The following is a 27743-nucleotide window of genomic DNA, read 5'->3' as shown; positions in this document are numbered from 1 at the left end:
TTTGTCTTTTCTTCTCATTTTCTCCTCTAGGCTTCACCAGGGTTCAATCCTAGGGACCTCCAATGTGGGAGAGGTTTCCTGCTGCTTGAGCCACCCCAGTGACCAGTTTCTGTTGCATCTCACCTTGACTCTCAACTGTGTCACTCTTGTTGTGTCATCATCTTGCTGAGTCACTTGCTTTGTGGGCCTGGCTCACTGTGTTGGCATGCCTTTACCAGGAGGACCTGGGGATCAAAGTCAGGTCCTCTTATACGGTAGACGGAAGACAAATCACTTGAGCCACATCTACTTCCCCTAGCAGTTTGATATTATTTATGAATTCCAAAAATAGATATTGCGTTATGTTTGTAAACTGGTTTGTTCCTTTGGGCATATTAGATTACATTGGATTCAGAGATTTCACTTTTACTTGATTAAATAATGATTAAGACTTTGATTAGACCATGTCAGTAGGAGAGAAACAAGCCCCATGAAGAGAGGAACCCAGGAAGCCTGAACACTTGCAGATGTCAGCAACATCTTGCTCCAACATATGGCAACAGACTTTGGTGAGGGAAGTAACTTATGCTTTACGTCCCAGTAACTGTAAGCTCCTACCCCAAATAAATACCCTTTATAAAAGCCAACAGATTTCTGGTATTTTACATCAGCACCCACTTTGGCTGACTAATATAGTTAATAGAACAAAACATGACAAGTATTGGAGAGGATGTGGAGAGACAGGAACACTTATTCACTGTTAGCTGGAATATAGAATGGTACAGTCACTGAGGAAATCTGTTTGGCAGTCCCTAAGGAAGTTAGGTATAGATCTACTAGGTGACGTGACAATACTGAACTAAGAGCAGTGACACAAATAGACATCTGCACACCGATGTTCATAGTGGCATTATTCAGAGTTGTCAAAAGATGGAAACAACCCAGATGTCCATCAACCAATGAATGGACAAATTGTGGTGCATAAAGCTGTGAAGCATATGACAACATAGATGAATCTGGAGGACATTGTGTTTAGTGAAAAAAGCCAGGCACAAAAGGTCAAATATTATATGGCTTTGCTGTTATGAACTAAATAAAATGAGCAAACTCATAGAGTTAACTAGAACATAAGTCACTAGAGAAAAGAATATGGTTAGAGAATGTGAAGTTGAGGTTTAATCTGTGCAGAATGTGTAAAAAGTTGTTTGTAACTGTTTGGAAATGAATAGAAATGGTGAAAGCATATCTAGAATTTGTAATTAGTATTTCTAATATATGAGTATGATAATGCTTTGTTTTTTGTTTTATTTGAGGAATAAAAATATACTAATATTGATTGAAGTGATGAATGCATAACTTGGTGATTATACCAAATGCCATTGATTGTACACTTTGATACATTGTATGGCTTATGAACAACAAAAAATAGGGTGTGTTTGGAGGAAAATACACCAAATGTAAGATATGGACTACAGTTAGTAGTAATACTTTGATGACATTGTTTCATAATTTGTTACAAATGTTTCACAAAAATGCAAGTTATTTGTGGTGGGGTGATGTTTGGGAACCCTGTATGATGTTATGCATGTTTGTTTTGTAAGTTCACAACTTTTACTATATGCTTATTTTTAGATATGTTCATGTATTAATATTTCAATAGTTTTTAAAATGAAAATAAAATCAGTTAGCACTGTGACTTGAACATAATAGACACGTGACAAGTGTTCATTAAAAAGGGCACTGACAAGTATAACTTGCCAAATGAAAATAGAATTATTATTGTTGTTATTGTGACTATTACTATATGTGCCTATAGGGTTTGATTACAGGCATTGTTGGCACAAATATGAGTAGCTGGGTTGGACAAGATTAGAAGGCTGCAACTACTCAGGGACTGTATGCATAAATTCTGGATTCTTGTGTCTTTGTTTCCTCTCTTTTTATCACTTTATATTAAAATACAACACATCAGATGCAGCAAGTATTTTTCTAGCTTTTAATTGGGTCTGATGGAGATAATGGATTATTATGAGGTTTACAACAAGCCTTCTAATCCTTTCACGTTGTGTTAAAATGACAAATGAGGCTTATGGAAATAACTAATTAGGTTCTTGTCTAAATAATTTATTTATTCATTTATTCAGTAAAAAAACATTTCAATGTTGTTGGGTTTTTTTGCCAAGTGCTAGACACTGTGCTAGGCACTAGTCACGGGCAGTGAAGACCAACTCTACTCAAAGGTCTACAGTGTATGGGTAAGAAGGAGTCTCCATTAGGAGTTAGAAGAATCAAACATTGCTTTCTTCATCGACCTGAAAACACAGCTGGGGATCCTTCATCTGTAATATGTTAGGTGATCTTCTCTTTTTTGAGGTAATTGGATCAATTGAATGAATGCAATGTTCATGTTAGGGGGTGTCAGGTGTATTCATTTAAAATACATTTACAACATGCGGGGCCTACTAAAAGATGACTATCACTCTAAGGCAAAGGAATAAGGAGACACGTGGTTGGGTCACTAGAAACTGTGCTTAGAATTAACATCACTTTAATCACTGACTTAGGGTAAATGACCTAACCTCAATTAGCTCATCTGTAGAACTGGGATAGGAATGGGCTGTACCTTAAATTTCGTTGGGGAAATAGATTTATATACTCACGAAGAAACTATGATGCCATTGTACTTATGGTGCTAAATAAATTTGATACCCATAAATATTAGAGACATTTTAAGAGAAAAATACAAATTAAAATGAGCTTATAGTCTCTTAAAATTCACTAGATAGACCATAGTTCTGAAGTCCAAGGAATGGGGAGCATTTCTTTATCCAGTTTTGAATGTGTGATCTGTGAGTTTCTTATCACAGTTTATAGTGTTTCAAATGCATCATTAAAGCATAGTTTTTAATAAGACATGCACTTTTTTTCAAATCTTCACTGTAAAGCCCTAAAATCACATTATATATGTAATTTAAATTGTATTAATATATATTCTAAAACTGGGCAACTATGCAGTTTCTTTTAAAACACAAGATTACAAATTTGCATCAAAATAAAAATCAAGACTGCTTAATTATAGCCCTGACACCATCAACCTCTTAATTATTTGTGTTAAAGAGATTGACACCCTGAGGATACCAAACTTAATATCAGTTGTGTGTTTTGAATGTATGTGCATGTGTAATTCACAAGAGTTAAAAAATGAGGTGCTTTAAACAAAAGGAAAGAAATAATTTTTAAATTCTTTAGACATAAATCATTTCACACTTTAAAAATAGCTAGGAAGAGGCAACTTTGTCTTTTCAGAAGATTTATGTAGTATAGAATTTAAAACAGAATGTTTCATCCTTTCGTATGTCTAAATTTACATGACCGTTTTCTCTTTAAACAACAAAGATTTTGTAATTGTTACTTAGAAAACAGAGTGCTAATGCTAACTACTGGTTGCTTGGATGTATTCTACAGATCATACTGGGAAAATGGGGAAGAAGCGGGCTGTTTATTTCTCTCCTTTACGGTCTATAAACTTTGTAGTCAAACGACTGTTTTTCTTTACATCTCACTTCTTGTCACAATTTCTTTTGCTAATGTGAAACCCAGCAGCTCTTTGTTTCATTGTGTCTTTCCTCTCCCTTTCTTTGTGTTGCAGGGACACCGCTATCAGCATCTGCCACTGAGCATGCGGAAAAATCCTTCAATAGATTCTTTACCGAGGACTTCAGCAGTAACGCTCCACTTCTCCAGGTTTTAGTAACAACCAGAATAGGGAGCGTATAGACGGAAAACTTGGAAAGGTGATGGGTGATACAGGTGGTTAGGTGGTAGGCTAACAAGCTGGATCGCAGATGGGAAGGGTTCAGGGTCGTTATCACATAAATTTATCTAATTTATGGCAGCTTTCACTGAGCAAGTTGAATGTAGAACACCACAGTACACTGAGAAGCTAGAGATAGGGACTGACAACCGAAAAGACACAAGTGTTTCTGAGCAGGAAGGCACAGAGCCGTATCTAAAAGCAATAGCTACAATGTGCTGGCTCTCCAGAAGTCTGGTATGTAAAGTCCCTGAGCAGAGACCTTCACTAGATAGGCTATCATCTAGGGAAGAGAACCAGTTATGTGGACTTTTTCTTTGTTTCAAACACTCAAAATGCTGTCAGTATTAATTGAGTGAAACTTGATTCAATTCTTGCTTAAAAGATTTTTTTTTTAGCCAATTGTCTACGTTTTTCAAAAAATATAAGGAATCAGGAGTGCACATCAGATTAGAGAGTACAGGGATAAAGATCTGAAGTTTCCTGTTTCTTTTTTGTTTTTCTTTCCAGCAACTCCAACCTCTATAGCTTGTAAATTATTTATTACAAAGACCACTATACACTCTTACTTTTGTTTCATGCCAGTTTTGTTCCAGCGTGTATCACCAGCTTTTAAAACGGTGCCTGACGAGTATGTTCCCAGAGGCTTTTGTTTAATGAATGCATTTATACGTATATAATAGGGAAAATTATGCAGCTGTTTTATTATTGCAAACACTGGTGGTGATGGAATAGTGTAAAATGGACTATTTTAGAATAAACAAGTGAAAACTTTGCCCTTTAGTAGCAGGCCACTCTCACTCTCGAAATGCTTCTGGCTTCTTCCTCTTTCTCAACCTCCTCCTACCACCATTTTGTTTCTATATTACCAACTAGTGGATTAATAGCATCGTTCTCGGCTTCACGAGTCTGTCTTTGGGCTGGTAGGATAACGCTCCCCAGACCTTTAGTTTTCCATAGGTTTCAGTAGTTCGTGGTTAGTAGGTAAGGTCGCTGGTCGTAACATTGTTCTCGGAAGGTGGGAACCCGCGGGCGCGCGGAGACCTCCGGCAGCGCAGCGACCTGCGGCGCCTTCCTTCGAGCCTCGCCCCTGGCGCCGCGACGCGCGCAGGTCGCTCCCTCGGGCCGCGCACGAAGCACCTGTGGAAAGTTCAGGCCAGGTCCACGCCGGCCTCCGAGGCCGCAGAGCCTCGCGGGGCGCCGGGGCCTCAGGGCCGCAGCCGGGGCTCCCAGTCCCCCGGGGCAAATCGCCCCCTAGGCGGGGGTCTGCGCCCCGGCCCCGCCCCCTGAGCCCGCGCCCCGCCCCGGGGCCGAGGCTAAAACCCGGAGCCGCGGACGCGCCCAGGGGACTGGAGGGACGCACTGAGCATGTGCAGAGCAGCGCGGCGGCGGCTGCCTGGGCCGGCGGCTGGGGCCCGGTGCTGATGTGGACAGCCGGCTCTGCCTCCGCCTAGCACTGTCGGGTCCCCGGGCCGCGGCGGCGGGGACGCAGCCGGAGCCTCCCCGCGGCCCGAGGAGCCGGCGCGGCGGCGCTCACCCGGCGGCGGCGGCGCCCTCGGGGCCCACGATGATGGCGGAGCAGGTGAAATGCTCCTCGGCGGGGGGCGGTTCCGGAGCGGGCTCCGGGCCGGTGGTGAACGCCGAGCTGGAGGTGAAGAAGCTGCAGGAGCTGGTGCGCAAGCTGGAGAAGCAGAACGAGCAGCTGCGGAGTCGGGCGGCCAGCGCGGTCGCCGCCCCGCACCTGCTGCTGCTGCCGCCGCCGCCGCCCGCCGCGCCGCCGCCCGCCGGGGCCTGCAGCCCCCTGGCTCCGCGCAGCCCCCCGGCCGCCCCCGCGGCCGCCTCGGGGGGCCTGGGGCTCGGGCTGGCGCTGGGCGCCGGCGGCGGCGGCCCCGGCCCCGCGTTCCCGGGGACCTACTGCCTGCCCGGCGCGGCGCCCTCCCTGCTCTGCAGCCTGGCGCAGCCCCCCGAGGCGCCCTTCGTCTACTTCAAGCCGGCGGCGGGCTTCTTCGGCGGCGGCGGCGGGCCGGAGCCCGGGGGCGCGGGGACCCCGCCGGGGGGAGCCGCCGCGCCGCCCTCGCCGCCCCCGCCGCCCCCGACGCTCCTGGACGAGGTGGAGCCGCTGGACTTGGAGAGCGTGGCCGCCTGGCGGGAAGAGGACGACTACACCTGGTACTGCGGGGCTACGCCCCCTCCCCGAGCCCTTCCCCGCGGCGGCCTCCGGGCAGGGGGGTGTCCGGGGGCGGGGGCACCCCGCCGGCCTCGCGGTAACTCCCCGCGGTCCCGGCACCTGGTGGCCTGGCAGGTGCCGAGCGGGGCTTTTTCCGGGGAGCGGAAACCTGTTCTCTCCGAGCGCTGGCCGACCCGCCCAGGGAAGAACTGGTTCCCTCCATCTGCCTCTTGTGCTGCTCTTTGCTGATCTTACTGGATCTCAGACTCATTAGCAGCAAAATCCATGCCTCTCGTTCGGTGGCTCAGTCCCGCTTTTTATCCAGCCGGTGGTGCGGGACGGCGGGGCATGGGTAGGGGTGGTCTCTGCCTGCGGCTCTTAGTGCCTTTTCCTTCCAGAGGACGCAGCGCAGGATCCTCGCGCGGGCGCTCCTAACGTGCGCGTCCGAATCAGCTTGGTGAGGATGGATCTCTCCCCAGAGATTCATTCTTGCAGCTTGAGTTGTGCAGTCCTATGTTTCTAGTTCTCTGCATTTTCACTGACAGCTTCTTATTTCATAGACTGACTTGCTTTCTTAAATGTGCTTTTCTCACTGGCTTTCCCATGAAGTAACGGTATCCAAGAGGGCCTATTAGGGAATGTTGTAAGTTGAAGGTACTCTACTGCCCGGGAACCAAGGGGCTTTTAAAAATTAAGATTAACTGAAATTGAAGACAGGCGAGATTAGAAGAATTTTAAGTTGATTATCAGAAACCTTGAGACTGGCTGCATTTATTCAGCTAAAATCTGGCTAGCTCTGTATATTTTCCATGAATGAGTACTTTGGGGGAGGGGTTATCGAATCCCTTTCTTTTTCCCCCCCTGCTACTTTGCTCATGCTAATCATTTAATGACTGACTTCTTTTGGCTGGTTCCTCCGGTTTCCTCAGTCACTTGGAATATGGTCAGAAGTTTCGGATCAGGTAGAAATAGAATTTCAGTTCATGCAGGGAAGAATAACAGCATTCACCTCCACCTGGCAGTGGTGAGAGTACTTGTCTTTTTATCTTTTACTTTAGGTCCTCTTATTTTTCTAGGTTGGATTTTCCTCACGTTGTGCTCTTGTTGCAAAGGAAGGAATGGGAGATGGAGATTCTTACTGGCTTATTGGGAACTAGGGTGCTTTTCCCTTACATACCTTTATGTGGGAATTCTTAACAGTGAAGTACTTTAATTGGTTTAAGTGTGAGAATCAAAACAGATGGAGCTACAATAAGCCTTTCAGAGGCAGGTTCACCATCCTTCTTAGTTCTTAGTTTTTTACCAGCTTTGCAGGTGGCTCAACTTGTGTGTGTGTGTGTGTGTTTAAAGACAACTTTCTGGAACCTTAAGCCATTGTTTAGATGCTGTACCTTCTTATTCTTACCTCTTCTTTCTTGTCGTATTTCTTTCTTTCTTTCTTGTTTATGTACCTTTATTTTGTAAAGCCCAGCTCTCTTGTAATCTCAAGTTCAGCCTGAATATGTACTGGAAAATGTTCTCATGAAGGTTCTTACATTATCACTAATAACTGTAAGCCCTTATGCTACTTTTAGATTATTTTAGATTTAATTCCTACTTGGTCTTCTGTGAAGATGTGTACGTAAACATTGGAAGGAAACTTTATTTTTCATGGGGAGATATAAGGGATCAATCCCAGGCTTGAAACATATTAGCATGTTTTTCTTTGTTTTATATAATACTTCTTTGAGTGTGTAGATTGGTGATAGCACACAAGTAGCTAATATAGTTTCAACATTTTCTTCTTTTGGATGGACTTCTACCATATTTAGTTACTACCTATTGCTGGTATTTTGGTATCTAGGCTTTCCTTTTGTAGTTTTGTTTTTATTTTTGTGTGTGTGTGTGAAAATAGCATTGCTACTAACTTTTAAAAAAAAACCACTTACATGAATTAAACTACTAGTGCTTTAGATGGTTTGAAGCAAATTTAAATTGTAGCAGGTTCTATTAATTTTACTCTAGTCTAGTAAAGTAATAATCAATGTCTTGATGCCTTACAAATGTTTCTATAGATGAATGGCACACTATTTGAGTAACTTCCTCTAAGCAAATCTAGGATTAGAATTTCCATGTATAAAAACCAAGAAGGACTGTTAATCTTAGTGGGATGGACTTTATATTTTTTAAGATCATTTAATTTACAGAAAGTTTATATTATAACATTTTATACATGAATGTATTTTTTTGCATTGCAACATTTTGACATATTGATGAAACAATAAGGTTTTAGTTTTTAGAGTTTAACCCACTTGTTAATGCTTGCAAAGAACTCTGGGGTTCTGTCTTCACTGACAATTATACATGTCAATATTAGGGTCTCGCAAATAGGGTAGTTTTTTTTGTTTAGAGCCCCTGATAATGTTTGCAGAATGTCAGCTTATTTTTTTCTTATGTTTATTATGAAACAGCTGGAGTGGAAAACCCAAAAATATATCCTCCCTCTTGTCCCCAAATCAGTACCACTGCTAAGAGTTAACCATGTTAACACTTTGTGGATCCTTCAAGGCAGTCCTCACTTATATGAAAAAATAATTATATACACACACACACACACAAAATTCTTTTTTTTTTTTTTTTCTTCTTGCCTTCCTTTGACCGTATCTTTGACATCTTCGCTTGTCTGTACAGGTAGTTGTACCTGTCCTTGTAACAACTGCCTCATTGTTAAGAGTGTGGCAATGTTAAGGACCAAGTTACATTTAAGTGTATCACCTATAATTTTCCATGCATTTTTATTATTTCATCCTAATGGGTTAAACAAAATTGTTATTTTGTCACTTTTTTTTAAACTTTATTTTGTATTTAATAGTTGAAAAAATAAAAACTAAAAAGGAAACAGTTGAATAAAAACATACATTTCTCATTAAATGTACTGGATACATATATATATTTTTAATCATACAATATGTTACACCATATATTTGGTTCATAGTAACACAGTCATATAGTATTTGTCCTTTTGTGTCTGGCTGCTTTGCTCAACATAATGTCCTCCAGGTTCATTCATGTTGTCATATGTTTTATGACTTCATTTCTTGCTTACAACTGCATAATATTCCATTGTGTGAATAGACCACAGTTTATCCATTCATCTGTTGAAGGACACCTTGGTTTTTTCCAACTTTTGAAAATTGTGAATAATGTCACTATGAACATCGGTGTGCAGATGTCTGTTTGTGTCACTGCTCTCAGTTCTTTGGGATATATACCCAGCAGTGGTATTGCAGGGTCACATGGCAACTCTATATTCAACTTCTTTAGGAACTGCCGAACAGTCCTCCACAGTGGCTGTACCATTCTGCATTCCCGCCAACAGTGAGTAAGTATTCCTGTCTCTTCCCTTCCTTTCCAACACTTGTGGTTCTCTTTCTTTTTAATAGTGGGCATTCTGATGGGTCTGAAATGATATCTTACTGTGGTTTTGATTTGCATTTCCCTAATCATTAGTGATGTTGAACATTTCTTCGTGTGTGTGTTTTTTTTTTTTTTTGCCATTTGTATTTCTTCATTGGACAAATGTCTATTTAAGTCTTTTGCCTGTTTTTTAAATGGGTCATTTGTCTTTTTATTGAGCTGTAACATCTCTTTTTATATCCTGGATATTAAACCCTTATCTAACATGTGATTTCCAAATATTTTCTTGCTTTGAGTGGGCTGCCTTTTTACCATTTTGACAAAGTCCTGGGAGGCACAGAAGTGTTTAATTTTGAGGAGGTCCCATTTGTCTATTTTTTCTTTTCTTGCACATGCTTTGGGTGTAAGGTCCAAGAAACCACCACCTACTACAAGGTCTTGACGATGTTCCCCAACATTTTCTTCTAGTAGTTTTATGGTCCTGACTTTTAGATTTAGGTCTTTGATTCATTTTCATTTGATTCTTGTATAGGGATGGTTACTTATTTTGAGTAGTTCTTTCTGCTTAAATATATCTCAAGGAAAGAAATTTAAATATGATTAATCACTGAACATTTTAGAAGTTCTTTTCTATCTCCTAATAAAAAAACTATTCATCCTTTAACAATCTGAACAAAATTTGACTCAAGAATTACATGTATAAAAGAAGTCATGACTAGTAGAGCCACGATTTGCTGGTAGTTCATTAGTTAATAAATTATTAGGTTTAAGTCTTTTTTCTGAGTATTTAACTTATAAAAAGTATTTTCTATTTATTAAAAAACTTGAAGAATGCTTTTAACTTTGAAAAGCTTTGACAATTCTTATTTCTTCAAATGTTTATCTTAGTTGAGGTTGAGTGTACAATATTTAATTTTGCTTTAACAGAACCTGGTTATCTTAGCTCATTGCTACTAGAATTAAATGCCTTAGAAAATTAAAGTCAGTTCCTATTAAGTCTAATTATTATAACCCCATAGAAAAACTGCATATCCTGCTATGTTGATCTCTCAGTTATGGTACTACTTTATCTCTTGAGAAGACCACAGACTCAAAAGGGGGAAAGTCTGAGTATCATAAGCAAATAAAAAGCTAAAAAAGAAAAAAGACTAGAATCTTACAAACCTTATAATGATTCATATTTCATTTTCAGTGTCACCAGGCTGAGAATCATCAGGGTACAAGTGGAGGAAATCAGATCTGTACAAAGTGGCAATGGAGGAGCAATAAACCACTAAATGTATCCTAGGCCTTTCTATGCCCTATTTCAGTTCTCTTATTTCAGTGTTGATGGACTGAAACCCAGGAGTGAAATAATTTAATTTCCTCCAGTTAAGTTATAAACAGTGCTAAAACTAAAACTCTGATTATTTACAAAGATTTTGAGGATTCTGAGGTGTTTACATCAATTTCTGCCCTCCTACCCCCTGCTTCCCCCCCAGCTAGGTTCTCACCCCATTTGTGGGTTATAAATTTAGTGGATTGATGAGCATTAAAAAAAAAAAGAAGTGCTATACCTTACAACATTATCTTGATTTAACTTATTTGTTTACATGTATGTATGCTCTGGGTTGAAATATGAAATATATCTATGCTTTACGGTTAAAGTTAGAAAAATTCCTTAGTGTTTGAAAACAAAATGGAAAAGCACAGCTATCTAAAGATATTCTGGTGTTGGATAAGACAGGCCTTCAACGAGGAAGACAATGCTGTATTCAGAAATGGCCAGTATAGAATTTGCCTGTATGTAAAAAAATCAACCTTTACAAAATATAGTCATATTTATATTTTAGTATTTATATTGAAGCTGCGATTAACAGAATATTGAGACCTATATAAAGGGGAAGTAGCAGGAATTTTAAATTGGCCCAACTGGAAAGGATAGAAAAATTGTTATCCATAAAAGGGGAAAATGGTGATATGTACAAACTAAGGAGTATTTGAATGAGATTGTCAACATGTAATACCAATGCCCTGGACAATGGGCTAAAACTTTTGCTAATTCTTCTCAAAGCTGTTGAGCACCTTGTACTGCACATATGGCACAGCTAATTTGAGCACATATTCTGTTTTTGTATAATTGATTTTTTTTTTCACTTAAAAGTCCCCGGGGGAGGGGGGGGGCGGGTTCTGACAATACTAATTGAAAATGTGCATTGCTTTTTACGAGCAAATGGAGTTGTCTGCAATATGTGCCTGTGTCTCTCTTAATGAGTAAACTTGAAACACTGAAATGAGATACTGAAATAGAAATTTAGATCTAACTTGAGGATGGTGAGGAGGGTTTGCTATAGAGTTAAGTAACTAAAATTTGAACTTTACCTATCCTTTTATTAGCTTGGTGATGGTGGGTTAGTTGTTTTGCAGTGGCTTCCTGGTTCCTGGATCCGAGAAGATACTGGTGAATGGAACATTTTTTAAGTGAATAAAGACAGGTTAATTGTCCTTATCAGTCTAATGTTTTATCTTTCCTTAAAATAAAACTTGTAGTGGTTGAAGCCTCTTATAATTACTTTTCTGGGAATTGCCATATTTCTTTTCACTGACAAACTTACAAATACATATTTTTGTAATACTATTATTGTGTTATATACAGAAGGATGATTTTAGAACCAAATATTTACTTGAGAATAACTTGAGTTTTTTTTTCCTAGACAGTTGTAATATTTCATTTGAAGCATTCAGGGTTATTATAGTGGCTTTTGTTTTATTTTTGATACCCTATTTTTTTTTTTTATTGTTTGTTTTCTTTTTCTTTTTTTTTTTAAATTTATTTCTCTCCCCTTCCCCCTTCCCCCGCCCCAGTTGTCTGTTCTCTGTGTCCATTTGCTGCGTGTTCTTCTTTTTGTCCGCTTCTGTTGTCAGTGGCACAGGGATCTGTGTGTCTTTGTTGTTGCGTCATCTTGTTGTGTCAGCTCTCCGTGTGGGCGGCGCCATTCCTGGGCAGACTGCACTTTCTTTTGCGCTGGGCGGCTGTCCTTACAGGCTGCACTCCTTGCGCGTGGGGCACCCCTACACGGGGGACACCCCTGCGTGGCAAGGCACTCCTCGCGCACATCAATATTGTGCATGGGCCAGCGCCACACGGGTCAAGGAGGTCGGGGGATTGAACCATGGACCTCCCATGTGGTAGACGGACGCCCTATCCACTGGGCCAAGTCATCTTCTCTGATACCCAATTTTGATGACATTTAATGGGGAGTCCAGAATATGAAATGTGGAAAGGAAATTCTATGAAAACGATAATAGTTTCTAGGTGTGTGCTTTTTGAACTTATTAAAGAAAATTAATGGTATTAAAAATTAGAAAATTCTCAAGGTTTAGGTTAGGAGCTTTCAGATATTTTTGCCGATTCCAGTATACCATCAGTAAACCTGCTGAGGTTGAAAGAGTGGTTTTTAAGTCACTAGGAGGTATGTTGTATTTTGGTAAAATAGAATATTTGTAAATGTTGTTAATGGTATATTGATACTGAATAAGGTGATTTTTGTGACTTTTTAGAAGATTGGATTATGTAAGAGAAATAAGGGTTTTACCTTGCTTATCTAATTTTGGAGATTTGTTTTATTTGAGATGTTTGTAGCAGTATGATCTGTAACTAATGGCCTTTATTTTTCTTAAATCCTGCACTAGGGCCAGCTATAGAAATACCAGGTTCAAAATATCCCGGGCACATTGTTTGGAGACTGATTCTAAAAATGATCACTTTCGTCTCAAAGCTATGTATTTGCATAGTGTTTTATCAAAGTAATTTATATGAATAATATATGTAGTTCAATAACTTGTCTATAGCGAAGCTTATTATAGAAAGCAGTCCTCTTCTCCTCCTTCCTACCTCCAAGATCTCCACATTGGCATCATTTTATACTACTCAAGCTGTTTTTATTTTTAAATAGTCTTTGTACTCTTATGATCTTAGACATCCTTGGACTTGTCATGGGAGATGAAGACTTAACTCTGTTTCCCCCAGCCTCAACCACCATTATTCCTTTCCCTTATCTTCTCATTATGGTTTTCATATTTTAAAAAAATCATATTTTAATGTCTGTGTTATGACTGTAACTGTTAACAGCTGAGCCCTGTTAATTGTGTGTGATGTTTTTTCCCTCTAACTCGATTTTGTTTCTCCAAGATTTAATAGTGACTGTTTTTTTTCCCCTTTTCAATCTCTTATCCCTAATTATTTACCCAAATTCTCCAAGGAGCTATAACATGCCTTAATAAGGTAAAATACACTCGGTAATTTCTTTAGTTCTGTTTATTAAAAATGTATTTTGTAGTGCTATGCCTTCCAGAACTTTCAATCCCTTTGTTCCAGTCTTTGCTGTTTGCTCTCTAGGACTAGATTCACAGCACTCTTACAATGGAAATTCCTTTGAAATTCTTGCTTATGTCATCCCTTATTCTTAAATCCATTAACTTTTTTTTCATTTATTCTTATGTAGGGCATGGCCTCCAGCAGCTTCCTGAGAAAAGGGAACAGAGGGGTAAACTTTTGAGGTCCTGCATATTTGAAAATATTTTTGTTTCTCCCGTCACACAAGATCATAGTTGGGCTGGGAACAAAAGTCTTAAGTTGATCTTTTTTCCTCATGTTTGAAGGCATTGTTCCATTACGTTCTAACTATCAAAGTGTACTAGCCATCTGGATGGCTGGCCCTGTGTTGAATTTTTTTTTTTTTTTCTTTAGGTTTCTTTCTTTATTCTTGGTATTCTGAAATAATTGTCTTGGTATGGATCTTTTGTTCATTTGTACTGGATATTGTGGGCCGTTCACTCTAGAGCCCCATCCCCATATCATTTCTTCAACTCTGGAAAAGTTTTCTTGGATTTTTAAAAACTTTTTCTTCACCTTTCACCCCCCTCCCCCCTCATCCCCCCGGTTTTTTCTTTTTAGACTTTGTGACAGTCAGATGTAGGCCATCCTGGAGCAATCATTTAATTTTCTTATTTGTCTTCTCTCATTGTTTATCTGTCTTTTAATTCTACTTCTGGTAGATTTCATCTTGATTTTCCCAAACTCATGTATTGAGCCTCTTATTTCTGCCATAATACTTTTATTTTCCAAATGTGCTTTCCTGTCTTTTAAGCAAATCTACTTTTTAAATATCCAGTTTCTGCTGAGTGAAAAATGTTCTCTCAGATATCAGTTATAGTTCTCTTGGATTTTTCATTTGTTTTTCTGCATTGTTTTACCCCTTTAGTTCTTTTTTATTAAAATTTTTTCTTCCTATTTTAGTCTGTTTTATATAAAAGGTACAGTCCAAATATTTTGTGTTCATTTGTTTTCTGTTCATACCTGAAGAAGACATTAAAGCTGATCTACTGCCCTGCATGGGCAGGGCCTTTGTGAACTTTCATAGTGATTTGGGTCGGCAGTCAATCTAACTTCCAAAATCTCCAGGGCCATCTTCTGTTGGCTTCGTCTGCTTTTCCAGACATGAACCTTTTATATTCATGAGAGATATAAGAAAGGCAGTTGATCAGTTCTAGGAGGGTAGTAGGGAAAATGGGGCTGAGGTTCTGACTAGCCAGTATGTAGATTTTCAGTTAGTCTCTGTTTCAGAAAGGTACCTCATCCCTCCTTCAACTGTTCTGTGTTGCCTGATGTCAGAACCGTCCAGGGTTGCCTACCAGACAGTAGCTTCTAGTCGTACGTTGTGATGGAGACAGTGTCGTGGGACTGCTCTGGAGCTGATGAGGGGACCAAAGGTTCTAGTTGTTTCTTATATAGACTTCTAAATGAATTCTTAGCTTTCAGCCCTGAGATCATCTCTCCATTTTATGAAGTGCTGCAGGGTGGATGAAACAGAAGTATAAGATAGCAGGGCTGGACAATGAAATATGAGAGAAAGAAACCCTCCAAAGTGAGTGTGGCTTAGTGGGCCAGTCTCTTCAACTCGGCATGCCTGTGGGAAGTGAGCACTGCTTTTGAATATATTGTAAGGTCTCTGGTCAAATGAAAGAACTGAGAGTGTAAGGGAATCATCCCTTGCGGTTCCCCTACTAACAAAAAATAAACTATACCAAAAAAAAAACCGAAACCAAAACAACAACACTGGTGGGACAAAAGGGAAATAGCTCCCATCTGAGTATTTGACATCCTGAGGCAGGCTGGTTGGTGGAAGCTTTCTAGCTGCAAAAAATATGAGCAGTTGCCCATAGGATGTTGGAGGTAATGGGGGAGATAGTAGCTTTAAATGACAGCAGACAGGAAATTGAGAATAACATGCAAGGCTCAGGTAGTGGCATCAGTTTATGTGTAAAATAAACAATGAGGCAAATTTAACTTAAAGAAGTTTGGAGATAGAATGTTCCACAGTTGACTAATTTAATGCCTCATGTATAGGCTGCAGGTCCTGCTTCCCTCTGATTCTCAGACATGCTAGATGGCAGCTCTGAGTCTCAATCTTAATTTAAGACCATTATGAGACAGGAACAGTTCTTGTCTTGTGAACTTTTATTTTTAAGCTTTCTTGAGGTGAAATTGAAATAGCGTAAATTGCACATATTTAAGAGGTATAATTTGATAGGGTTTAACATTTATACATACCCATAAAACCATCACCACAAATAAGATAGTGAACAAACCCTAACCTAGTGAGTTTCCTTGTGACCCCTATAATCCCTTCTTCCTAATCCTACCCTACCAACAACCCCAGCAACCACTGGTCTGTTTGCTGTCACTATGGCTGAGTTTGCCTTTTCTGGAGTTTTATATAAATCATAACAGTATGTACTTTTTGGTTTATTTTGATCTGGCTTCTTTCAATCAGGATAACTATTTTGAGATTTCACTGTGTTGTTGAGGAAGCCAGACCAAAACAAAAAAGAGCAGTTTTAGGTTTACAGAAAAATTGAGTGGAAAGTAGAAAGAATGCCCATGCCACCACCACACGTACACCCATTCCCATATTAATATCTTACATTAGTGCCATTAACCTCTTACATTAGTGTTATAAATTTATTACAATTGATGAACGAATATTGATACATTATTAAAAGTCCATAGTTTACATTAGGGTTCACTCAGTCTTGTGTAGTTCTCTGGGTTTTGACAAATGCATAATGCATAAAATCATGTGTCCATCACTATAATATCATGTAAAATACTTTCATTGCCTTAAAATCCCCTGTGCTCCACCTATCCATCGCTCCCCCTTCCCTCCCTTCTGAACTTTTGCCAACCACTGACCCTTTTGTCTCTATAGTTTGTCTATACCAGAATGTCATATAGTTGGAATCCTAATACTATGTAGCTGGGATCTTTTCAGACTGCTAGTTCACTTAGCAATATGCGTAAGTTTTCTCCATGTCTTTTTGTAGCTTGATAGTTCAAGTCTTTTTATGACTGAATACTCCATTGGATGGATGTACTACAGTTTATCCATTCACCTATTGAATGCCTTCTTGCTTCCAAGTTTGGGCAGTTATGAATAAAGCTACTACAAACAAGTTTTTATGTGGACATAAATTTTTAGTTCACCAAGGACCTTGATTGCCATATCATATGGTAAGATTGTCTAGTTGTGCAAGAAATTGCCAGGCTGTTTTCCAAATTCTTATACTATTTGCATTCCCATTAGCAGAGAAATGAAAGTGTCTGTTAATCCACACTTGTCTATGTTTTGGATTTTAACTATTCTAATAGGTGTGAAGTGGTGTCTTAATTTGCAGTTTCCTAATGACAATATGTTGTTGAACATCTTTTCATCTATTTGTTTGCCATCTGTTTGCCTTTTTTGGTGAGCTATTTGTTCAGATGTTTTGCCTAGTTTTTAATTGGCCTGTTTTCTGCTTCTTCAATTCTAAGAATTCGTATGTATTTTGGATATCTCCTTTTATCGGATATGTATTTTGCAAATATTTTCTCTCAGTCTGTGGCTTGTCTTTCATTTCCCTTAAAGTTCATTCCTTCTTATTGTAAGAAGCATTTCATTATAAAGGTATAACCAAAATTTGTCCATTCACCTTTTAATGAACATTTGGGTTTTCATTTTTTTGACATAAAAATGAAGTTGCTGTGAACATTTGTGTTCATGTCTTTGTATGGACATACACTTTCATTTTTCTTGGATAAATATTTATGAGTAGAGTCTCTAGATCAGAAAGTTCATGTTTGTCAACTTTTTCAGAAAGTGCCAAATTCTTCCAAAGTGGTTATCCCATTTTACTACCAGCAGTGTAGAAGAGTTCCAGTTGTACCACATCCTTGTCAACACTTTGAGTCTTTTAGCCATCTTAATAGGTGTGTAGTGGTATCTCATTGTGGTTTTACTTTGCATTTCCCTAATGACTAATGATGTCAAGCATTCTTTTATGTACTTGTTTGCTATGAATATATCTTCTTTAGTTAAGGGTCTGTTTAATTCTTTTACCCATTTTTTTAATATATATATATAGCTGGATTGCTTGTTATTGAGTTCTCAGAACTCTTTATATATATTCTGCTATGTCAGTTCTTTATCAGAAATATGCTTTGTAAAGACTTTGTTCCAACCCAGGGTTTATCATTTCAGTCTTTTGACTTTGACAGAGCAACATTTTAAATTTTGAAGTACAGTTTATCTTTTTTTTTTCTTTTATGGATCATGCTTTCTACTTAAAAAATTGCCTGAGAAATTTGCCAAAGACTGACTTTTCCTTGTTTATCTCTAAAAGTTTTACAAATTCAAGTTTATTTTTGTCTGTGACTAATTTTGAGTTAATATTGAATATGGTGTGAAGTATAATTCAAAGTTCACTTTTTGCGTGTGTGAATATCTTTGTTCCAACACCATTTGCTCCATTATCTTCATAAATTTGCTAAAAATCGGTATTTCATTTATGTATGGTTCTCTTTATGCCATACTAAATTGTCTTCATTACTGTAGCTTTGTAGTAAATTTAAATTATTTAGCAGTAGCTTTCCAGCTTTTTTTTCTAAGTTGTTTTGTCTATTCTAAGAGATTTCCATTTCCGTACCAAATTTAGATTCAGCTTCTACTTTTCTATAACAAAGTCTGCAGGGTTTTTGATAATAATTTAGGGAGAATTGACATCATAACATTTAGTCTTCTGACTCATGGACATAGTATATATTTCCACTTATTTAGATCTTTATTTATTTCTCCCCCCCCCACCCCCCGCCCCCAGTTGTCTGCTCTTCTGTGTCCATTGGCTGTGTGTTCATCTGTGACTGCTTCTATCCTTATCAGCGGCACTGGGAATCTGTATTTCTTTTTGTTGCATCATCTTGTTGTGTCAGCTCTCTGTGTGTATGGCACTATTCTTGGGCAGGCTGCACTTTCTTTCACGCTGGGCGGCTCTCCTTATGGGGTGCACTCCTTGTACTGGGGTTCCCCTATGCAGGGGACACGCCTGCACGGCAGGGCACTCCTTGTGCGCATCAGCACTGCGCATGGGCCAGGTCCACATGGGTCAAGGAGGCCTGGGGTTTGAACCGCGGACCTCCCATGTGGTAGGCAGACACCCTATCCATTGGGCCAAGTCTGCTTCCTGTCTTCTTTAATTTCCTCAGCAATGTTGTACAATTTCCAGTACACAGGTCTTGCACATCTTTTGTCAGATGTATCCCTAAGCTTTTCATGTCTTATGTTATTGAAAATGGAAAATGAAATTTAAAAGAAAAAGAATACTTGTTACTACTAATGTAGAAATGCAACCGAATTTGTATATTTATCTGGTGTCCTTCAGTCTTGTTGCTAAATTCAATTATTAATCTTAGTAGCTGTTTTAGGTAGATTCAGATTTTCTATATTGATGAGCATGCTATGCTATATTTGGATAAAGACAGATTTACTTCTTTCTTTTCAATCTAGATTTGATTTTTTGCCTGATTGAATGAAAGTGGTAGAAAATGGACTTCCTTGTCTTTTTCCTGATTTTAGGATCAAACTGTTCAGTCTTTCATATTTTTGCAGAGGCCTTTAATCAGATTGAGGGACTATTCCCATCTTTATTAGTACTGTTCTCTAGGGAAACAGAACCGACAGGAGATATCTATAAATAGTATGAGATTTTATAAAATTGTCTTATGGGACTGTGGTGATGCGTAAGTCCGAATTCTATAGGGCAGGCTGCAAGCCAGGAACTCAGATGAATGTCTTTAGTGAGTTCCCCAGGAGACGTTGGATGTCTGAAGTAGAGATGGAAATTCTTTATAAATGCTGATATCACTTCTGCCTTTAAGGCCTTTAACTGATTAGATGAGGCACCACTTATTGATTGCTGATGTAATCAGCCATACATGCAATCAACTCACTGATGATTAGGTACATGAAATATCTTTGTATTACTTAGTCCAGTGCTTGCTTAACTAAACAACTAGGCACCATTGCCTGGCCAAGTTGACATGTTAGCCTAACCATCACACCATCTATTCCTAATTTGATGAGAGTCTTTTTAATCAGGATATCAGATGCTTTTTTCTCTGTTGATACCATGATAAAGCTTTCCTTTGTTAGTTATTACAGTAAATAACATTGATGTTTGACTGTTAAACCTACTTTTCCTGGTATCAACCTTTCTTGGTAATGATGTATTATTCTTTTTATATGTTGTTAGATTTAATTTGTTAAAATATAAGAGTATTTAACTTTATTGCATTTATGTTCATAAGGATAATGGTCTATAGGGTTACATCTGTATCAGGGTAATGCTCTTCTTATAGAATTAGTTGGGAAGTACTCTCCTGAATCTTTCAGAAGTGTTTGTCTAGAAATTGGTATATATTTTTTCTTTAAATGGTAGAATTCACTAGTGAATCATTCTGTGCCTGGAGTTTTATTTATGGCAAGGTTTTAACTACAAATTTAAGTGAAGTTAAATCCTGCTATTCTAGGATAGTTTCATTTCCATATCAATTTTAGACTCACTTTCTACATTTCTGTAACAAAGGCTGCTGGGATTTGGGTTGAGATTGTGTCAAATATATAGATTAATCTGTGGAGAACTGACATGTTAATATTCAGTCTTCTGACCTGTGAACGTGGTATATCTTTCCATTTCATTACATCTACAGATTTAGCAGGTATGTTCTTCTTCTTCAGTGAGTTTAGGTCACCTGCGCCTTTCAAGAAACTTATCCATTTTTTTCTTAGTTGTTGAGTTTGGCATAAAGTTGTGCATAATATGCCCTTATTTAAAAAATATCTGTATATTCTGTAGTGAAATCACCATAACCTTTTTCAATCCTGATCTTGGTATTATGCCTCATTTTCCTTTTGCCTGATCAGTTTGAAGAGATTTTATTGATTTTCTCAAAGAATCAAGTTTTGATTTCAGTGCTCCCCAACCCCATTGCTTTTTTCTTTTTTAATTGATTTCTGCTCTGTGCTTTATTTTCTTCTGCTTACTTTGGGTTTCATTGCATTTTTTCTAGCTTCTAAAGGACCTGAAGTCACTGATTTGAGATCTTTCTTTTTTTCTGATATAGGTGCTTAGTCCTTATATACAGTGTATTTCCCCCATATACAGTGCTGTAAGTTTCTCTATGAGTATTGCTTGAGCAGGAACCAGAAATTTTGAGTTTTTTTTTTTCATTTGCTTCAAAATACTAATTTCTTTTTTATTTTTGACCCATGTGTTAAGAAGTGTTTCCAAATCTTTGGTGCTATTCCAGGGAATTCTTTATTGTTGATTTACAATTTATTCCATTATGGTCAAAGAACATACTTAGTGTGACTTGAATCCTCTAAAATTTGGAAGTTGTTTGGGCCAGAATATGGTATATCTTTCTGTCCTTTAAATTTTAACCTACTTGTGTGTTTATATTTAAAGTGCATTTCTTGTAGGCAGCATAATTTGGAGTTTTTGGACCATTTTAAATATAAGGGAAAACTTGCCCACAAGTCCATTAGATTTCCCATTCATTTTTATTGGTTAGGGTTATATCCAGGTCTTGTGCCGAAACCAATCACTGGACAAAGGGAAATAATAGAATTAACAGATTGGTTTAGCCCACTGCTTCTCAATGTGTGAAATCCAGACAAGCAACATCAGCATTTGTGAGAAACTCGCTTTCTTTGGCCCCACACTAACTGATTTGGGAACTTAGTGATTCTGATGCACCAGAGTTTGATAACGACTGGCTTAGACTAAGATTTACTTGTGGGCCCAGGGAAAGGTGACCATTACTGGAAAGTTTAGGGGTCTGTTAGTAAGAAAGGGTGGAAGGGATGGATTTAGTTGGGTTGGCAGTAGATCTGTCATAGTAGGACTGAGGCAGGGCCCAGGCACATGAATATTTAAGCTGATACGTATACTTCTGATGGGAGAGAGGATTGAGGGCCACACTCTAAGGAAAGACTGATATATTAGAATTACTATTAAATTGAAGATAGTATATATATCTTAGAATTTTCATTCATCTGTAACAGGAGTCAGTAATTTAGGTCCAATGGACCAGATTGGTCTCACTGCATGTTTATATGTCTGGTGAACTAAGAATTCTGTTTTAGTTTGCTGAAGGCTGCCAAGGCAAGGTACCAGACATGGGTTGGCTTTTACAATGGGGATTTATTAACTTACAAGCTTTACAGCTCAAGGCATCCTCAGGAGATGCTTTCTCCCCGAGCTGCCCCTGTGGGTGAGCTAGTACATGGTGGCATCCCCTTGTCTCTCCCCTCCTTCTGCCTCCTGTGGGCCTCATTGCTTTCAGCTTCTGGTTTCAGTGGCTTCCTCTCAGCTTCTGTGTGCCACTGATTTTAGCTTCTGACCCCAGGCCCTTCTCTTTTAGCTTTTAGGAGTTTTTCTCTCTGTCTCTGTGGCCTTCTGACTACCGTTTATAAAGGACTTCAGCAAGAGGACCAAGACCCACCCTGGACTTGTCCCGCTGAAGCAATCCAGTTGCGTGGCCCTCAGCTGAATCCAGTGCAATCAGGGGGTCCCACAGCCCCAGGAATGGACCAATTTAAGAACATAAATTTCTGGTGTCCACAAAAGACTCAAATAACCACAAATAGTTTTTACATTTTTAAATGATCGGGAGGGGGCACAAATGTTTCATGATATGTGAAAATTCTATAAAATTCAACTTTCAATGTCTACAAATAAAGTAGAACACAGACACTGTCATTCATGAACATATTTTCTATAGTTACTTTCAGCCTGCAAGGACATGATTGAGTAGCTGAGTTAGAGACTGTGGCCCACAAAGCCTAAACGATTTCCTTTCTGGCCATTTACAGAAAAAGTTTGTAGATCTCTGATGTGTAAGAAAAACTTACCAAAGAATAGTGCTCACATTTCCATACATTTTGGATTACTGATTAAGTTGCTCGAATGGGTGGGAGTCCTGTCTACAACAGTAGAAGAATGAATAGGGAAATGTTATTTTAGTAATGTATGCTAATTAGAATTATGGTAACGTGAAGGAGTAATGCTTCAATAAGATTAATAATTAGAGTACAGCTTAGTATAGCAAGGTCAATTACTAGAACCAGTGATTGGGGGAAGTAATGTTTTTCCTTTTCCTTTTTTTTCTTTTTTAGTCAACTGTTTATTAATCCTTAAAATATAACTTTTTGTATAACCCAATTGTGAAAGTATTCTAAAATTTACCTTAGTATTTAGTATATCTGTGAAAGAAAGATTTGTTATAACTTGCAGTGTGTCAGTGATCATTTTAAATACTACTCATTACTGAAAGCAAACTGTTCCTGAAACTTACTTTTTAAAGTTGTTTATCTGGGTTTAAGGAAAAAGAAGTACATACCAAACTTTATAGATTTAAAGACGGGAAATATTCTGATTATTTTTAAGCATTCAGAGAATCAATGTGGCCCTGACTTTCACTTGCTTTTAGACTTATTTTTTAAATTATAGTAAAGATTTGCCTTGTTTTTCATGTTATGTTTTCATGGACTGGCCCAAGATCACATATAATTCTGTTGCTAAAGAGAGGAAAATGCTCCTTTCTAGAAATGTACAGTGAAGTAATGAAATCACATCATGGTACCTATTCAGGGTTAGTTCAGTAATCAGCCCCTGATCATTGATATTGAAATAGTTAAGGGGAAAATAGACCTTTCCTTGAAGTCCTTTCTACCGTGCTATACAGAAAACTTCATATCCTATTTGGGGATATTTGCATGTTAAAAATGACTTTTTGGTACTTTAAAATAATCAAATGTGAGTTGTTTCTACAGAAATGATTATAAATATGTATTGCTTTCTCTAGAACACTGTTAATCTCTGTATACCTACGTAATACCTGTAATGTGTATTTCTTTTTTTTAAGGATGTATGTTAGTGCCTCAAAAACATTCACTTCATCAGAGAAATCCATGAGCCCTTTGCAGTGGTGTAGACATGTCTTGGATAATCCGACTCCGGAGATGGAAGCAGCAAGACGTTCCCTCTGCTTTAGACTGGAGCAAGGTAATTTAGAACCTTACGTTTTCAAACTCTTGCCACTATAGACTCTGTTTTTGCAATGGTTTTGGAATAAATGGAAGAACCTTACCCAAAAGTGCAGCTTTGGCATGGAATTCTCTTCATATTCTCTTCATGTTTTTCAAACGGCTTTCTTGATATATGGTGCATTTAATTTTGTGTTTGCTTTCAGCCAGTTTTTTGGCTTGTTTCAGTTTATACTGGAATTTAGGAACACATATTTTTAATCTATTTTTTTCTTTCTGTTTGCAAATATGCCAATAAGTAAAATGACCTGAGGTTTGCAACAAGGTTATGTAGCTGAATTCTAAAATAGAAACACATATTGTACAAAACTGGGATTCCCCTGGAACCTTGGGTACTGACCTTTATGAGCTCTTTACATGATTATTTAGATATATAAGTGGAAATCCTAACCTTTACAAACTGGAAATTATCTTACTATTGTATGTAACTGTAATAAAACTGTTGGGTTAGAAAAAAAATTAGGACAATTATAGATGGAAAGACAGAAAAAGGAATGAGTAGTACTGAACTCCTTGCTATTTCCATAAGAACTTAAAGCTGTGATTATTTAAGCTCTTGTTTCAGACTCTTGGTATCTCTTTTATGGACCACATGCACTCAGTCACACAACAATCTTGAAAATGCAGTTTCTTGCCTCCTCCAGATTAAAGAATCAGAGTCTGGGGGAAGGGCCAAGGGAATCTGCACTTACAAGTTTACCAGGTGATTCTTATGCTTACTGAATATATGCACCCTGTCTATGAAGCCCTTCAAAGACACTGAATAGTTATGAAACATTTGGACATAAGATGAAGTGTAACAGGTAACATTTCTTGAGCTCTTACTCTGTGTCAGTCATTACACTTCAGTTCTTGACATCCTTCATTTTAATTCGGTCCTAATTGCAGACATCTGAGGTAGGTAATGAATTTGTAGTTTGGAATTGTTCAATGGATTAAGTGGCAAAGTTTTGGGCGAAGTCAGAGACTGGTCTTAATGACACTGAAGACTGTGCTTACCCAGGATTCTATACTGCTGTATGGGCACAGTCATTCATAAATATCACTAGTCAGTAGTTTTAAATATTTGGGGAAAGGTAAACTAAACAGCATATTTTATTAACCTTTTTACTAAAGCTGGACATAAATGATTTAATAATAGAAAGTTGAAGGGTAATGGAGCAGGAACTAAGGAGTATCAGGTTAACACTGTGGTGACAGATGCTTATCTAATAGAGCAGTTGTTTCAGAGTCAGGAGATGCTAGTTTTGTTTTTTTTCCCTTTGAGCTGAGTCACTTAAGCAAACCATTAAACTCTAGGGTTTTTTCCTCCCAAGGATTGTATACAAGGTTCTTTCTTACTTTGCTTTATTCAAGGATTTAAAAAAATTTTTTATGAGTCTGGCTTACTTTCATTTGAGATTTAATGCACAATTAAAATCCTTTAGCTCAGGAGTTAGCAAACTTTTTCTGAAAAGGGCCAGACAAATAAATATTTTGGCATTGTGAGCCACACAGTCTGTCTCAACCACTCAAATCTATGACAATCATGGATACAAAAATCAATGAACAAGGATGTGTTCCAATAACACTTTATTATGGATGCTGAAATTGAATTGCTTGTACTCTTCACATCACAAAATTTATTCTTTTGATTTTTTTTTCCCCAACCGTTTAAAACCTTAAGAGCATTCTTAGCCTAGTGAATGTTATAAAAACAGGCAGCTGATTGGATTGGCCCACCCCAGGCCATAGTTGGCTGACCTATCCTTTAGCTCATTTGAATACAAGATAGATTGACATACAAGGTTGCTTTAAAAAATAGTAAAGAAACTTTGATAAACTTAATGTAACTAGTCCTACTCAGCAGTTGCTTTTGAGATTTTTAGACCAAGAGCCTCATCTGATTTTTCCTTTCACTTATAAGGGTCTAAGAAGAAATAATGAGGATTTGAGGACATAAATTGACGTGTTGCAGTTTTATTCATGATATAATTTAAATTTTGGATAAAATAGATGAATACAGAGCTAGCCTTTTAAAACCAAGCTTAGCCTTTTATTAAACTTATTTATAAATCCAAATCCTCTTTTGCTGAGGCTAAATGCTTTTGTTCCAAATATCTACAATCCATAATCCCATTATGAGATAAAAAGTAACTGATTAGCATGCATTGTTCTTTGGATGAAAAAGATTTTTTAAAAAAATTCCTTTTATGAAATAAAATGTCTGTAGTTTAAAAAGTCTTTAGGATATTACAAGGAAAAATAGCATATTCCTGCCTAATCTTTCCATATCCATTTTATGTACCAGAGGCTACTACTTGACAGAGGCTATATGTTTTAGTTTTGCTACTTACCTCTTTTTAAATTCCATGTTTACATTGCTGTTTCAATTTTATATAGCTGCTTTCAATTTTAGATACTATCCATTGGCTTTCTACTATGGATAATGGTTTAATTCTTAAAACAAGCCCCCCCCCCTTATATATTTTTTCTCTGCATGTCCTCCACATGCAGGTTTCTTTACCAATTTTGGGCTACATCAACTTGTATTATAATAGAAATAGTTATATCTAGGCTATGCAGTATTTCACATTATGTTTTATTTTCATGCAATTTTTAAAGGCAATTTGCTTTTTCTTTGTCCTTGTCATTAATTTATCCCCAGATTCTCCAGATGAGCCATTCTCAATGTGGCTAGACTCATAAATCCATCAAGGTTTTTGTTTTGCTTTTAAATATCTGTCCTGGAAATGCCCTCTGTTGTCTGCTCCAGTCTCAGTTGGTTCCCTGTAGACCGCTGTACAGCTCTCGTGCTGGAGCTTCCTTTTGCTATTCCCTGGGTTCTCCCATAGCCTCTCCTTAGCATTTTATTGACTGTTTCTAACATGCAAACACATCCTCTGCCCTGATAATCCTTTTTTTTCCTTTTTCAGTGGAACATATTTTCCTGTTCCTTTTGGGAAATGGGGAGGAGAGAGAATATGTGGAAGGTAGACTTTAGGAACTCATTCTCAGAGTTTCTTTCATCCTCACATTTTACTTATACTTGATTATTTCTTGAGCGAAGTGTAGAAATCCAGGTTAGAGACTATTTTCCCACAAAATTTACAAGACATTATTCCATTATATTTTAGTTTCAAGATTGCTGTAGGAGTCCAGTACTGTCCTCATTTCTGGTTCTTTGTGACCTTTCTACCTAAAATACCCAGGATATTTTAGGATTTAGTCTTTATTCCTGGTATATTGAAATCTTACTTTATGTAATAAGCATTTAGTGGGCACTTTCAACATGGACATTCATATTTTTTAGCTTTGCAAAATTTGTGTTATTTCTTTATTTTCCCTCTTGTTTTCTCTCTTCTTTCATTCAAGGTACTCTTGTTAGTCGATGTTGAATCTCCCGGTGTGGTGTTCACATTTCATATTTTCTCTTCTTGTCTAAAATGTTCTACTTCGTTGGAGATTTAAAATCCCATCTTCTGAATTCTTTTGCTGCATAGTTATTAAGCCCTTCCTATTTTCCAGGTACCGCTGTAGGTAAATGAGGATACAGCTGTGAACAAACTAGAGGTTAAATCCCTGCCCTCATTGAGCTAACATTCTATTACGCAGGTTTTGACTTAATCCTCCTGGTTTTGTGTAAGGTACACTCTTACCTCTTTTGTGTTTGGGGTCCTTAAATCTGGTGGCTTTCTGGTTCAGTTTACCCAAGCAATAAAACCTGTCATTTTTAAGAGTAGAAGAAGAGCAATTGTTTGCATAGGGGGAGTTTAAGTACTTTCTTACAGACATCAACAAATCATTCCATTTTCTGTTTCACCATAGACTCCCTACCTACTATGGAAACTCTTGTACCTTTAAATTCAGCAGCTTTTCAGGTTCTTGTTTGCTTCTCCTGCCTGTGCTGTGGGTCCTTAGAGTAGAGAACAGCAAAGCATAGATC

General features: G+C 38.2%; 1 protein-coding gene across 2 annotated transcripts in view; it reads left to right on the top strand.

Annotated features, from left to right (window-relative positions):
* Positions 1-5196: 5196 nt before the first annotated feature.
* Positions 5197-27743, top strand: part of SLAIN1 (SLAIN motif family member 1) — a 65199-nt gene continuing 42652 nt past the window's right edge. The window contains exons 1-2 of one of the 2 annotated variants that reach the window (XM_004474212.4): positions 5197-5962; positions 23638-23777. In XM_004474212.4, the coding sequence (XP_004474269.2) occupies positions 5361-5962; positions 23638-23777 (742 nt within the window). In that variant the 5' untranslated portion in view covers positions 5197-5360. The remainder of the gene's footprint in view (positions 5963-23637; positions 23778-27743) is intronic. The other variant, XM_058276515.2, reaches the window with a different exon arrangement.

This window comes from Dasypus novemcinctus, chromosome 15, assembly GCF_030445035.2.
Source record: "Dasypus novemcinctus isolate mDasNov1 chromosome 15, mDasNov1.1.hap2, whole genome shotgun sequence".
In the NCBI taxonomy this organism is placed as follows: Eukaryota; Metazoa; Chordata; class Mammalia; order Cingulata; family Dasypodidae; genus Dasypus; species Dasypus novemcinctus.
The sequence above is the reverse complement of the archived record's forward strand: the minus strand, read 5'-3'. Positions and strand labels throughout refer to the sequence as shown.